Here is a 15,770-nt window from a genome sequence, read left to right on the forward strand (position 1 = left end):
CAATATATCTCTTCCATGCACGTAATGGAGGCAGACTAGAGCTCCCCAACATCCTATCTTCAAATTCTTCCATGGCTAAGTTGGCTATAATTGCACTAATAGGTGAACCCATGGCCACTCCGCGAACCTGCTGGTACATAACTTTTTGGAATAACATAGTGGTACAACTTAAACATAAGCCAACATCTTCCCAAATATCTTCACCATTGGGGCTGTCCTATCTTTCAAAGAACCATCTTTACTCCAAGCATTCTGCACACAATCCAAACCATGTTCGACAGGTATACATGTGAACAAAGAAATGACATCAAAGGATGCCATAATCTCCCCCTCTTCTTCCCCACTTTCTGGTTCCAATGCACAAGAAGTGAACAGTGCGCAGACGGCACAGTTCATGTCGCAGACCTGCTGAGATGTGTGGAACATATAGATTGTCGGTCATCCTGCAACCACTATAGATGATGATGGCAGCTGCTGCTGCCGAAAGCTCCTGCATTAGTGGTTTTCAACAACTTTTATCGCTTTTAATTTTATATATTTTATTGAATTTTATTCTTGTTATTCAACATTTATTTTATTTTGTTTTAATATTTTTAACATATAGTTATACAGTCAGTACGTATGTATTTTATTTTATCTTATTTTATCATAATAACGACATTTTACAGATTCAAATCAGTGTTATTTAGTAGCATTACAGATGAATTACAGAGTTCTTGACTCCAGAGGCCTTTTCAATGAAGTAATGGCATCTTTACTCTTTCTCAAGCATATACATAAGTTAATGTACACTAAAGAAAGATAGATGAAAGATACGTGGGCAAAAATTTTCTTTCACCCAGTATATAATTAAATGGCAGAACAAACTTCCATCTGATGTTGAGAGAATGGGCAGTTTAAATAAATTTAAGGAAAGATTATTGGAAAACAGGCCTTGAGCTTCGGGTTGAATATCATACAATTTTCTAGCGACGACCAACTAACTGAGTTAAAATAAATTTATTGAAATAAATAAATAAAAATAAAATAAAAGCGTTAAAACACAATAGCTTTCGAGATGAAGTGCCTCTTCATCAGCTTAGTCGGTGCATGGTGTACTTCAGTATATATTGTTGGTTACAATAGCAAAAGTCAGCTGAGCATGATCATGCATCACCAGTCTGGTGTCGATAGAACAGAATTACATACACGTGATAATCGCCAGCACTCATCGCACAGCAAAACAGCACATTCCATAATGGGTGCAAGTGCACTCCCCTAGTGCGATTCATGATACTATTATTGCTAGCTATATGCAGTGCCTCAAGCCACGAGTGCTGGCGGTAATCATGTGAATAGTCGACGATTTCAATATCCCGTCGGGGATCAAGAGTGTGCTGCTCAACCCAATAATGCTCAGCGACCTTGGAGCATTCAAAATTAGTGGTTCGCAGAGCCACCTCATGTTCAGAAACGAGATCTTTCGATATTTTGCCGGACTCACCTACATAACAACCCTTCTCCCCCCTCCCCAATCCAGACACGTAATGCAGTATATGGAACCATTCCGTAAGAGAAGAGGAACAGGTGTTTTCACCTTAGAAATAATAGACAGTAATTTCCTCCCCGGAAGTTGCACAATATATGATGGAGACACAAAATCCTAACAAGACGTTCCAATACACCCAGATAATAGGGGATGTAGGCGGTAGAAATAAATTCGTTCATAAATTCAAGTCAGACACCAGACTCGTGATGCATGATCATGCTCGGCTGACTTTTGCTGTTGTAACCAACAATATATATACTGGAGTACACCATGCACCGACTAAGCTAATGAAGAGGCACTTCGTCTTGAAAGCTACTGTGTATTTTAATGCTTCTATCATATTGTATTTTAATGTTTTTATTTTACGGTATTTAATTGCTTTTATTTCATTTTATTTTATATTTTAATTCTGTTTTAGTATTTTATGTATATATTATTTATTTATTTCAATAAATTTATTTTAACTCGGTTGTTGCTAGAAAATTGTATGAGGAAGGATTAGACAAATTATTAGAGGGGATGGCATATGACGTGAATAGTTATTTCCTTCTTTTTTTTATTTTTTGGATGACGCGCATCTATTTTTTGCTCATTTGTCACTACTAATACTAAATGTATGAAAACTAATTTGTGGATTTCTTTACTATTTGTTATTATTATTATTATTATTATTCGGTTTTATTTGTGGTATATTTTCTTGTCTATATTGCTTCTTTTTCCTTTTAGAACTGGTCTCCGTATAAAAATGGTTTGTAATAAAAGATAAATAAATAAAAATAAAATATTCTATTATGTTCAACTAATAAGTTGGGACCTCTTGTATAAAAATATAACAATTAATTTCTTACCTCTGAGGCTTCAGTTAAAGTAGGAGAAGTACTTTCATCTGTAGAGGCACAAGAGTTTCGACTTGCATCATGATCATTTGCTTCATGTTGCTGTAATTTTTTTCTAGGCCTTGGTACTGGTCTCCTGCTTTGTGAAGGTGACAACTGTCCATTCTGAGAAATGATTTTAGTTTCAGGTCTTGGAGAAGGTATGGGAGTTACAGAAAGAGTTGGAAGTGATTCACTACTCCTGGAATCTATGGAGGTAGATAGATATGGTGGTCTAGGAGGAAGATGTGGTTTCGATTTTGAATGTGAAACCACTGATGGAGAGGAGGCACTTCGAATAAATGGTAAAGGAATATGGTTGTCATTCTCTTGAAATGTTTTTATTCCTCCCTCTTCCTCTGGAATGGAATTGGATGTAGATTCTCCAAGGCTGATTGATCTTCCTGATACCACAAGAGCATCACGATTTGCATAGACAGGACCAACATCCTGACTTAATTTCCTTGCAAGAGAAAGACGAGGAGCAGGAACAGGAGTTAATTTATGAACCTTACTTGCCTCTTCAGAAGTTGTTCTTATATTTGATTCTATAGGTATTCCATTACAATGTATATGATTTATTTTAGAAACTGAGTAATCACCAGCAGTTTGTGTCCTTTTGGAAGAACTCTCTATAAATTTTCTTTTTCCCTTTTTATCATTATCTGACCCAGAATCACTAGAAAAAAATAAAGACAGAACATGAAGTAGGTCAAAACTTGAAGCTTTCTGAATCCTGCTTTTTTTTGTGTCTTGTATTCCAGAATCCTCTCTTGCAGAATATGTCAGAGATCCTTTTCTAGGTGCAGCAGGTGTTGAAGGATGAGCATTTGTGATTGTTATTGGAGAAGTTCTTGTATGGACGGCTCTAGACGAGTCACCACTCTCCAAACTGTCATCACTAAATGAAGGGAACAGATGCAGTGATGCTTGAGTACCCTGGGATGTTGTCTGAGGAGTATGGTTTGATGACTGTAAGGTTTGAGATACAATTTGTGGTGCAACACTAGCTACCAGCTTTGTAAACAGTCCACGCTGATTTAATCCACTTAATAATTTTGTGCTTTTTGATGATGTAGAAGAATTTTTATCTGTACTCACAGAACTTGGACTCTGCCTTCCACATGATCCTTTATTTTTGTCTGTTATATTCTGAAGATGTGTATTAGAATTTTTACTCCTGCTTTCAGAAGAATGAGATGTATCATGATTTCTAGAACTTCTGTTTTGAGGTGTGGAACATTCTGAAGGCCGACGAGAAGGAATGGGACATGGATCAGCAAGAGAACACCACAGCCCATCACTGAACAGTGTATAATGGCTTACCAACTAAATACAGAAAAAATAATTTAATCTGTTAATAATGAATTTGTAAGCACTCAAAATGCAATAAATTTTTAAATTATTAAGTTTCTTTTTAGATATTAAAAGTTCATATCATAAATATCATCAGCATCCTATATCTTACCATACGTAATCTCCTCCCACTTATGAAAGTAAGTGCAATAAATAAGGCTTTATTACAATTACAGCAAATAACCAGTAAGTAGGCATAAGGCGTACAAATGAAAATCTCACAAATAAAACATTTTCCACAATCAATTGAACATATCGACCCAGCTTTCAAAAACACTAAGAGTAAAAATCATTATGGGAATCCTAGAGGTGTGAAGTGGGGTTTGTTTGCAATAAATTCGACTTACAAGCGGAGAAGGTTGAAACAACAGGGGATGAAAGAGTTCTAGGTGTTACATCTTTTTTTTTTTTTTTTTTTTATAAAAACCCCAAACACAAAAGGTATCAAAACCTATAGTACTTAGTACCGTGCATGGGTTGAAGGAGAAGTATGGGGGGAGGGGGATGCTGGAAACTTTGCTCTAGAGACTAAACATGGGTTTCACCACTTCTTAAGACTCTTGAAGTATTTTATTCATTTTTTTTAAATTAAGTCATGTTTATATTTATCTGCAATTTTTATTATTTTATAACATAAAAAAAAAGTTTTGTGCATGTTCTTAAATTTTTCTTGTAAATTTATAAGCAAGGTTGCTAATTATATTTTGCAATTATACAGAATTTGAGTCCCAGTCCATCAGTGCATTTATTCTAGGTTGTCCTGACTATCACCAAAGCGGATCAGATCACAAGACATCACTTTTCTGTTAACTGCTTCCATTCTATTGTTTGAAAATTAAATATATACTGGTGGAGCAGTCCTCTCTGCCTTTTATAAGCTAAATCAGCCTCATCTGAAAAGGCCACCACAAGTTCCTTACATCATGAAAAGGTCTAAAACCTTTCCAAATGGATCACAAGAGAATAGCCACTAGCCTATCATAGAGGCCAATTCCTCAGTGAATCAGTTTTATGCTTTGCATTAACTTATACATTATATGCAGTGTAGTACAGTACAGTACAAATAACCATAAATTAAGTTTCTGTTTAAACTCATGGAGCCAAACAGCAGAAAGGTGGTTGAACAGCACAAACTACTTTGGTCATAGCGATAACTCAAAGAAACCCCCTGCAAGTAGAGAGAGAGAGAGAATTTGAATAATGAACAATAGTTGGAAACAGATAATGAAGATAATTTAAAATAAAAATATATATACAAAGCATTCACCAGGGGCAACATAATGTAAATTCCCCAACATGATGCCTAAAATATAATTAATGTGAATTTTAACTAAAAAATAATATCAAACACATGGCAGTAGCATGGCAAAACAGTAGAGTGAAAATATCAAATTAATCTAATAAAACACCAGGAAGGGAAGAGAAAAAGTAACAAGACAAAACCTATTAAAACATATTCATTTCTAAATTAGTTAGGAAAGTTTCAGCTACAATAGGTTTTGTCTTGTTACCTTTTCTCTTCCCTTCCCGGTGTTTTATTAGATTAATTTGATATTTTCGCTCTACTGTTTTGCCATGTATTTGATATTATTTTTTAGTTAAAATTCAGATTAATTATACATATATATATATATGTGTGTGTGTGTAAGTTTGCCATCAATGGCAAACTTACCTATAAACAAACTATTGGTGTTCCTATGGGTTCCCAAATATCAAGCTTAGTTTACAACCAATTTCTGCATTATCATGAAGAACAATACACCATAAATAATCCAAATTATAACCTATTAGCTTTCAGATATGTATATGACATCCTAGTCTTAAATACTAATTTTGAACCTATAGCCAAAGCTTTAGACAGAAGACTTCTAGTTTGGGACTTCATTTTTTTTTCAATAGTTTTTTATTTAATGCAATCCTTTCTTGGTCCACCTAACTGGCATGAAAAAATTAATAAAAGTTTCACTCATCCAAAAGGAAAATTATGTATATCATTAGCAATCAATAATATTTTAAAGTTATTTGATTCATTTGCATGCTCTAAAAGTACTTTAATTATCCTTCCCCCTGACTCATTGTTATTTTTAAGATAACTCCAAACCTAAAGCAGTAATGGAACCTATAGTACTCTATTACCATGTTGGATTAGAAGAGACAGGATACTTGTCAATTTTGGACTTGAATGGAATGGATCTGACAAGCCAGGGTAGGAAATGCTACCTTATGTAGTCAATGGGAGAAGTTAATTAATATAAGGGAGCAAATACATGGGTAAAGAAAAAAACCTCAGGAAACTCAAACATTAATTAAACACATGAAATATTTCAAGACAGTTTGGGCTTACTCCATTACTTTGGGAAAAACTGAGTTGAGATAGGCCCAATAGGCTTACCTCAACTCAGTTGCCCAATAAGCTTACCTCAACCGGGAGGGAGGGATTTGTCATCCTCTTTAGAAATTGGCTGGATGTGAACAAGTTTCTAAGCAGTAGGAAAAATGGTGCATATTTTAATAAATGGAGAAAATGCCGTAAACACATGGAGACTGCTTAACAACAGAACTTCATGATAATTTTAATGCTTTCTATCATAAAAGTTTCCAGTTTACCTTCCTTTTTAAGTTAAACTGATTGGGCACAGGATGGATAAAAAGATACTGTTTTATGATTATCTGCATTTCAGGTCTTTCTGCTTTTGCTTATCTCTTCATTAGTGAGGTGAGGTGGCAAGAATCACCAAAACAGCTGTCTGGAAGGTGAACTTTTTTATTCATAATATAGGTATATACTTCTTTTCGTAGCCATTTTTCTCATTTTATAGTGTTCCTATACTGATTAGTGAGTTATACTTCAGGTAATTTCAGTGCACTATTTTGTTATGTAAGGTTTGAGACAATAACACTTTGTTCTTTCCATTGTAGTTATTCTTGTGTTGATATATAAGGACAGAAAATGTTTCAAGGAATTATACATTTCATGGATCTGGTAGAAACATTGAGGAATGTGATGAGCAAGGTTTGGTTTGGTTTGTATTTATTGGCACATCGGTAACATAGGCCAACAGTGGCAACAATGGTAAATGAATAAAAAACAGTTATAAGTATGGTAAAAAGATAACACAGTGACCCATCAAAGTTGGTCACTATGTCAAAAAACAATTATAAACTATATAAGAGTAGAAAAAAGTCAGAAGTAGAAATGTATAATGGATATATAAACAAGTATAAAGACTGTGTGTGTACAAGGATATATTTTAAATAGAAATAAATAAGTTAATTAATCTTAAATAGTTAAAAACAGCTGATGTGGTCACTGTCAGAGATTATCTACCTGAGCGTCAGGCTAAAAGCAGTAAACCAATATACACCATTCGTGTCTAAAATGTAGACATTTCATTAAAATATGTCAAATGGTTAAAATGGTGTCGCAGTCGTCACACATAGGAGAGTCATCTGCCCTAAGCAGAAAAGAATGCTAAAAATATATGCTTTATTTTATATATATGTTTTATATATTACACTTTCAATTTGATACAACTTGTTTGTTGCCTCTCCATGGCATGATTGTTGCCATTGGTAGTGTAATATATTTCTTATTACTTGCCTCTGGTCTGTATAATGGACTAGCAGCTGTAACTTCTCTGGGATGGTGCTGATCTGGCTGCAGCATTTTCTAGATCATTACCCATGATTTCAATGTGGCTTGGGAACCAGCAGAAGTGGATGTCAAAGGTAGATTAATACAGAGAATATAACTTCTGCTGAGCCCTGAACAGGACAAGAGGACTGTATCTGATCATCGATACAGCCTGTAATTCGTTGTTGTTGTTGTTTAAGGGCTTTACGGTGCAAGGACAGCAAAGGCCATAATGTGCTTAAATATGGTGATGTTAAATACATAGTTCTATCTGTATTGATGTTATTCAAGTTTATATCGTGTTGTACAGTTTTATCTGTTTGAGGAAATCAAAAATTTTGGTCACAGTAGGTCAGAAATGCTAAGAGAGGTGTTCGTCATGGGAAATGAGATAACCATAGCTTGTCGCTCAGTACTGTACTTGGGACAATCAATAAGTAGATGGTTGACAGTGAGCTGAGTGTTGCAGTTTGTACACAGTGGTGGGTCAGTGGCTGAAAGGAAATAAAGATGTGTCAGGTGCGTGTGGCCTATCCTTAATCGGGCTAATACGACTTCATGTTGGTTCTCACATATACTAGTTTTCCATGGGTTTAGGTCTTTTTTTATGCCAAGTAGCTTATTGGTGACTTGATTCTGCCAGATATGTTGGCATTGTTAAAGGCATCGTTTATTTATAATGTACTTATAGTCAGATGCAGGTGTAGTGAAGGATTGGTCTATAGGATCGGTAGCAGTTTTAGCAGCTAGGCTGGCCTGTTCATTTCCAGAAATTCCAGTAATCCAACATAACAGAACTTGTTTCTTCTGGTTTAATTTAGTCAGAGTATTCCAGATCTGTTTAAGTAAGGTGTTATAATTTTTTGTATTGTATTATATAGCTTGGATAGCACTACTGGAGTTGGTATAAATAATGCTGTGCAGTCTAGTTCTTAAGAGTGTGTAGTTTAAGGCTATGTGGATAGCACAGAGGTCTGCAGTATAGCTGCTACATTCAGTGGGGAGTTTTTTGGACACAGTGATGTTAGGAAATACTGCTGCTGCACCAACATGCTTTTCAGTTTTAGATCCATCTGTGTAGACTGGTGTGTACTGGCTGTGCTGGGTTCTCAGCGTGGCATGTATTTGTAGCATGTTTTGTTGGGACATGGTGTGTTTTCCCCAGGCTGTGAATGAAAAGTCACATGGTGGTATATGATACATCCATGGTGGGACTGCATGAGAGGCAATAGGCTGTATCTTACTCAGGTCAATTTGCCAATCAGCTTGTAGTGAGTGAAGACGTACCCCGGTTGATGGGTAAGCTCTATAAAGGTTTTCCCATTTAGGAGAAAAAACACCGTTCCAAATGGGGTGTTTTGGATGCCCTTTGAGTTTTGCGGCATAATAAACTAACTATGGATAGGATTTTCAGTCAATGGAAGAAGGTCATTAATATACAAGAGGAAAAGAGTGGGGGAAAGAACTGAACCTTGGGGGACACCGGCATTAGTGGAGAAGTTAGAAGACAGAGAGCCATCTACCATCACCCTAAGTGAGCGATCAGAGAGAAAACTGGATAACCAATTACTAAAAACAGTTGGCAAACCATAAGATGGAAGCTTGTTTAGAAGACCTTTATGCCAAACACAATCAAAAGCTTTTGAGATGTCAAGAGCAACTACTTGTGTTTCACCAAACCTTTCCATTGAATTAGTCCATAAATGGGTAACATAAGCCAGAATATCACCAGTGGATCGACACTGACGGAATCCATACTGGCTATCGTTGATCAGACGGAAGGTTTCTAGGTAGTTTAAGAGTTGGCGGTTAATTGATTTCTCCATTACTTTAGAAAGAGTAGAAGTAATTGCAATGGGACGATAATTGGATGGGAGGGATTTGTCACCCTTTTTAGGAACTGGCTGGATATGAGCAAATTTCCAAGCAGAAGGAAAAACATCTTTGGAATAAGAAAGTGAAAAAAGGCGGCAAAGAATAGGAGTAAGTTCAGGAGCACAGGTTTTGAGAACAAGTGGAGAAATACCATCAGGACCTGGAGCTTTCTTAGCATCAAGATTCATCAAAATCCTTCTGATATCCTTTTGACGGAAGACCACAGGAGGCATTGAATGGAGTGTGTTGGGAATGGTGGGAGGTGTTTTACCAAGATCATTAATACATGAGCTGGAAGAAAAATGGGATGCTAGCAGGTCAGCTTTATCCTTGGCTGAAGTGGCAACAGAACCATCTGGTTTGGACAGAGGTGGGAGCAGAGATGGGCAAAAGTTGCGGCCGATAGCTTTGGCAAGAGACCAGAATGCTCGGCTACCATTAGGGCAAGAAACAAGTTTACTACTCTTAGCCTGTTCAAACTCTAGTTTGGACTGATTAATAACTGCTTTACAATTGTTGCGAGCTTTGGTGTAGGCAGAAAATGAAACTGAAGAATTAGAAACAAGCCAATTTCGATATGCAACATCCTTCTCTTGAACAGCCTTAGCACATTTATTGGAAAACTAAGGTATAGATAAAGGACGAGATTTTAAAGTGGAGTGTGGGATAAAGGATTCCATTCCTGCAAAAATAATTTCACTGACACGATCTGAACAAACGTTGACATCAGAAGTTTTGAAACAGTAATCCGACCAAGGAAAAGAAGTCTCGCAGGTCATCCCATTTTGCATTCTTGTAATGCCAAACAACACGAGGCTGGGAATAGCCATGAGATAAAGGTTCCATCGGAGAAGAGACAATCACCAAGTTGTGATCTGAAGTGCCTAAAGGACCTCTCACTTCAACCGTGTACTTAGAAGGGTTGTTTGTGAGAAAAAGATCAAGCGTATTGGCTGTATGATTAGGATTGTCCGGTATTCTTGTAGGTAAATAAACAATCTGTGCTAGGTCATTAGTAATTGCAAAAGCCTCAGCATCTCGACCTGCTGGGTCGGTGTGACTAGAAAACGGAAGCCAGCTGGAGTTGTGAACATTAAAATCACCAAGGAAAATTACCTCACTGTAAGGAAAGTTGGACTGGAGAAAGTCAAGTTGCAAAGAGAGGAAATCAAAGAGCTCCAAGTGATTAGTGGAGTTGGGAGAACGGTAGAGACAACAGATGAATTTGACACAATGAGGTAGAGAGATTTTAAGCCAGAGAAGATCAAAGAGAGGAGATTCCAAATTGCCAAGTCTCTGACATGAAATATCAGAACGGACATATGCACAAGTACCACCTTTGAGGCGAAAGGAATCATACAGCGAATAATTTGGGCATCTGAGATGAGCAGTAGTTGAATCAACCGATAACTGAGATTCTGTCAGAAAAAGTACATGAGGTTTGGCAGACTGCAAGTGGAAATGGACATCGTTCAGATTAGAATTGAGACCACGTATATTTGTGAAATGAATTAGGAAGTGCTTGGGAGGTTTAGATCTTTTCGCAGATAAGCTTGCTCTATTATTTTGACAATTCATGGTGTATTCAATAGTAAGGAAAAGTTGGTGGGACATGCTGTATGAAGTAATCAAATTTTTGGATATGGCGTACACGTGGTAAGAATATACCCAGATCCTTGACATAACGTGGCCTCGACAATGCTCCCCGCATACACACTACTCGGACTCCCTCCAGTCACTATCTGGCAGAGTAGAGGTAGCAAGATTATACACTAACTGATCCGGAAGCCTCCTAGAGAGTTACCAATAGGTTCGGTCCGGTATACTAACTAGCGGCCGGCCTGCAAACACCGTTTTAGAGCTGTACCCTCGAAATGCAAGGAATATTGGATCTCGCCACGACGTTCATCGTAACCTCAAAAGTCATCAATCATACTGCATGATGGAAGAGATAGGGAAGGGTTGACTGGAACTTAGCTCTAGAGACTAAACATGGGTTCCACCACTTCAAGCCTCCAATAAGCAAAGTGGTGGTATTTCACCGGTTGATGAGAGTCATCTACCACCTAGTACTGCCTGGTAACAGAGAGAGGCGGCGTTCCTCCATGTGGTGTGTGCGCCACACCTCGACCCCTGCTTACGTTGGTTCACACCTGGGTGGTCACTCACCATGTACTTGTGCATGGATGTTATACCCAGGATTACTAACAGTCCCACCATCGTGAAGGTGCAAGCAGAGGATTTGGCTGTCACAGACCGTCCGGACTTCGCCGAAATTGGGTCCACTTGACTTGAGTGTCACCCGAATATCAGTTCTATCAGCGTTTTAGACTCCCAGGTAGCAAGTACAGCTTGTCTGGCATATCTGGGAGAATGTCTGTGACAACCTCAAGGACCATTTCTGTCTTTGGTCAAGAGTGGATCTACTTTCCCGGAAACCACACTGCACAAGATTTAGGAGATCATCTTGAGCTGGACACCAGGTTGGTTGGGCATTGACCATTTTTTCCATGACCTTGCTCATACAGCTAGTGAGTGCAATAGGTTGATAATGTTGCGGATTTGTAGGGTCTTTGCCTGGTTTTTTTTTTTTTTTTAGGAGCATTAGCAACTAAGGCCATATTGCTCCAGGATATGCGGTGGTCATTCGCTGACCTTTCCGCATCCTCCGTATTTGGTGGTGACGGGCTCGAACCTCGGTCTAATCAAGAAGCGTGTGCTATGCACTGCTGCTCCTTCCCACCTGGCTACGGAGGCGTCACCTGGTTTTGGAAAAGCCAGAATTTACGCATGGTGCCATTTGTCGGGGAACGTGTTTTCTTTGAATATTCTGTTATAGAGGAGTAACAGAGTTTTGAGAGCCGGTTCGGTGAGTTTTGCTATTATGAAGTAGTGGATTCCATCTGGCCCTGCTGCACTGAGTTTAGTAGACGATAGAGCATGATTCAACTCTGACATTGTGAAAGGGAGATTGTACGCAGAAATTGATGTTGATTCAAAATTGATATGGTTTTTTTCAGCTTGTGCTTTGTATGTCTGAAAATATTGCAAGTATGATGTCGCAGCTGATATTTTCATGAAAGATCTACCCAAGGTGTTTGCAATCTCCTCTGGTTTTGTGATATCATGGTCATTGACAGTGAGCATGGGACAGTTGATGCGTGGGTGTTTTGCGAACATCTGCTGTATTTTTGCCCATGTTGTTTAAGTTTTTGTCGTTCTTGTGATTGTGGAAGCGAAGCGTCTCCATGCTTCCCTTCTGCTAATCTGCCTGACTCATTTTGCCTTTGCTCTTGCTTGTTTAAAGCGGATGAGGTTTTCTGTTGTTGGGAACTTCCTGAAGATATTCCATGCTTTGTTCTGTTTTTTAGCTGCACTACATTCATCATTCCACCACACTTTTGAGTTGGCCGATATTTGTTGATACTTTTGCTGATACTTTTGAGTTGGCCGATATTTGTTGATAATTTTGCCGATACTTTTGAGTTGGCTGATATGGGTTGGTCACTCACACAATAGCAAAGCTTTTGTGGATTTATTGGATGATTCTTTTCTACAGCAGCATGTTCAGGATGCAACTAGAGGGAGTAATATTCTTGATCTGATTATCAGGAGTGATTCTTCATCAATTAAGAATCTGCAGATAAAGGAACCAGTAGGTGGCACTGATCACAGAGTGCTGAAGTGGGATTTACTCAGCGGTAACTACCATCAAGGGTAAAGGGAAAGGTTTTTGCTTTCGTAAAGGTGACTACAATGGCCAGAGACAGTATTTAAATTCTATACAGTGGGACCAACTGATGATGCTACCAACAGCAAATTCAAAATGGGAAGCATTCAAAGAATTAATCTTGAAAGCTACTAGACTTTCCATACCAACTAAGAAATATTGTTCAAGATTTAGGCCTAAATGAATGTCAGATGAATTAATTAGACGTGATAGAAAAGAAAAATGCATAGAATACATATAAATTAACAGGTGACACAGAAGCCTATGATAGATATAAGCTGGTCTGTAACCAAGTCGCAAAGGAGGTTAGGCAGGCAAAGGCAGATTATGAGAAATCTTTGGCAAAGGGTGCAAAGGAAAACAACAAAGAGTTCTTTACTTATGTAAACTCTAGAAGGAAGGGGATGAATCAGATTGGTCCACTTGATATCGATGGGTCAACTGTTGATGATCCTGCTCAGGTAGCTAATAAACTAAATGAATATTTTGCATCTACATTCACACATGAGGAGTTATTCTGGGAGGAGAATGCCAGAGTTGTATTAAACTCTGGCAGTAAGCTAGATAATCTTGTACTAACTGAGATTAAAGTGGAGGAGAAACTGTTGAAGGTAGACATAAGAAGTGTACCTGGGGTGGATCTATCCAGTTATATTAAAGGAGGCAGCAAAGGAAGTAAGAAAACCCTTAGCCATACTTATGAGAGCTTCCTTGGACTCAGGGGAAGTACCTATGGACTGGAGATGTGCAAATATGACCCCAATCCACAAAGGAGGATCAAAGAGAGAGACAGGTAATTACAGACTTGTTAGTTTGACTTCTGTTCCAGGGAAATTAATGGAGGCACTGGTTAAAGAAGCACTGCAGGATCATCTAGACTACATTATACTATAATGTAGTCACAAAGAGGCTGGGTGCTAAGAATAATTTTGATATCATATATTTGGATCTTAGAAAGACTTTTGATACTGTTGCACATGGAAGACTGCTGCACAAATTGGAGCAGTGTGACAATGGAGGCAAATTACTGCTATGGATAAAGGGATGGTTGAGTGGGAGAAGACAGAGAGTGGTAATCAATTGACACTGCTCTTAATGGACTAATGTTATCAGTGGAGTCCCCCATGGTTCAGTGTTGGGTCCATTGTTGTTTTCTGTATTCATTAATGATATTGATGATGTTATATCAGGCTCAATGCCCAAGTTTGCAGATGATATGAAGGTCGGCAGGGTTGTTAATGACAGTACGCTGCTACAACAGGATCTAGAAAAGTTGAGCAGATGGGCTGAGAGGTGGCAACTGAAGTTTAACATTGAGAAATGTAAAGTACTGCATAATTGGGAAGTAGTAACTCCAGAGTAACATATCAAGTGTGTAGTACTACACTGAGTGTTAGAGAGTGAAAAGGACCTGGGGGTAATTGTGCAGGCAGATATGAAGTTTTCTGAGCAGTGCAGATGGTCTTCAAGAGTAGCTCATGGTGTCTTGTCAATGATATACAGACAATTTTTCTAGCAGGGATAAGGAAGTGATTATCCTCTTGTATAACGCAATGGTCAGGCCACACCTTGAATACTGTATATAGGTCTGGAGGCCTCATTTTAAGAAGGACAACAAGATTAGTGAATGGAACAAAGGGTTGCTCTTATAAAGAAAGGCTTAATTTTTTTTTTTTTTTTCAAATTAGAGTGTCTGGAGACTAGGCACCTGCGAGGTGATCTGATTGAGGTGTATAAAGCCATGAATGGTTTGAGCATGTTCAATGCTGATGGGATTCTTCCTCTTGCTCAGAATAATTGCCTGAGAGGGCATAAATTCAAATTGAAGAAAGAGAGTTGTAGGATAGATGTGCAGAAGTTTGCCTTTAACCAGTGGTTGGCCGATTGCTGGAACAAATTTCCATCTGTCGTTGTAGAAGTTGATAGCTTAAATTCGGGCAGAACTAGACAAACATTTGGAGCGAGTGGATGGGCAAAATAAGGGGTTTTTTTTGGTTGAGACTATATAAGCTTGCTTTCTTGCATCATGTGCCTTTGCTAATGCTAAATGCATAGGTGGCAAAAATAGTAAGGAGAGAATTACATTCTTGTTTGCAAATATGGCTGGTAATGAAAAACTGAAGCTTTTGGTAATAGGCAAAAAGAAACAACCCCTATGTTTCAAAAGAGTAAAGTTGCTAAAGTTGTACTACAACTACAACAAAAAATCTTGAATGACAAGCAAAATTTTTGAGCAGTGGATTTTAAATTTCGATACAAAGATGACCAAAGAAAACAGAAAAATCGCATTGATTGTCAATAACTGCCCTGCCCACCTTCATTCGGTAATTTCAAAACTTACAAGTGTGAAGCTTGTTTTCTTCCTTCTGAATAATTCTTCTTAACTGCAGTCTGCAGCCAATGGACCAAGACATTATCAAGAATTTGAAAATGCACTACCGAAGGCTCATACTGAAAAAAATTATACTGAGAATAGAAACCAACCAACCTATAAATTGTGTTATAGATTTGTGGATGTGCATATCAGAGTTGGTGAAAGTGTGAAGTCAATATGTGACAGAAGCAATGATTAAGAATTGTTTCACAAAAGCAGGTTTTGCTAAAATGCTAATTAACAGAGATGAAAGGGATGAACTACCAGATGACATTGAGCACTCTTGGGAAGAGTTGCAAGCGAGGTTGGATCAGTGGAGAAATTCTTCTTGACGAATTTTTAGGAGTTGATAATGATGTCATAGTAGCTGAATATTCGAGTGACATCAACATTTTTGA

The 15,770-nt window shown here is 37.9% G+C and overlaps 1 protein-coding gene across 1 annotated transcript in view; it reads right to left on the reverse strand.

Annotated features, from left to right (window-relative positions):
* Window positions 1-15,770, reverse strand: part of LOC150078477 (uncharacterized) — a 265,739-nt gene that overhangs the window by 215,951 nt on the left and 34,018 nt on the right. Inside the window, exon 8 of the mRNA XM_090384580.1 lies at window positions 2,377-3,732. Coding sequence (XP_090240706.1) covers window positions 2,377-3,732 — 1,356 coding nt within the window. The remainder of the gene's footprint in view (window positions 1-2,376; window positions 3,733-15,770) is intronic.

Source organism: Mastigoproctus giganteus, chromosome 11, assembly GCF_048544385.1.
Source record: "Mastigoproctus giganteus isolate SK-2022 chromosome 11, ASM4854438v1, whole genome shotgun sequence".
Lineage (NCBI taxonomy): Eukaryota > Metazoa > Arthropoda > Arachnida > Uropygi > Thelyphonidae > Mastigoproctus > Mastigoproctus giganteus.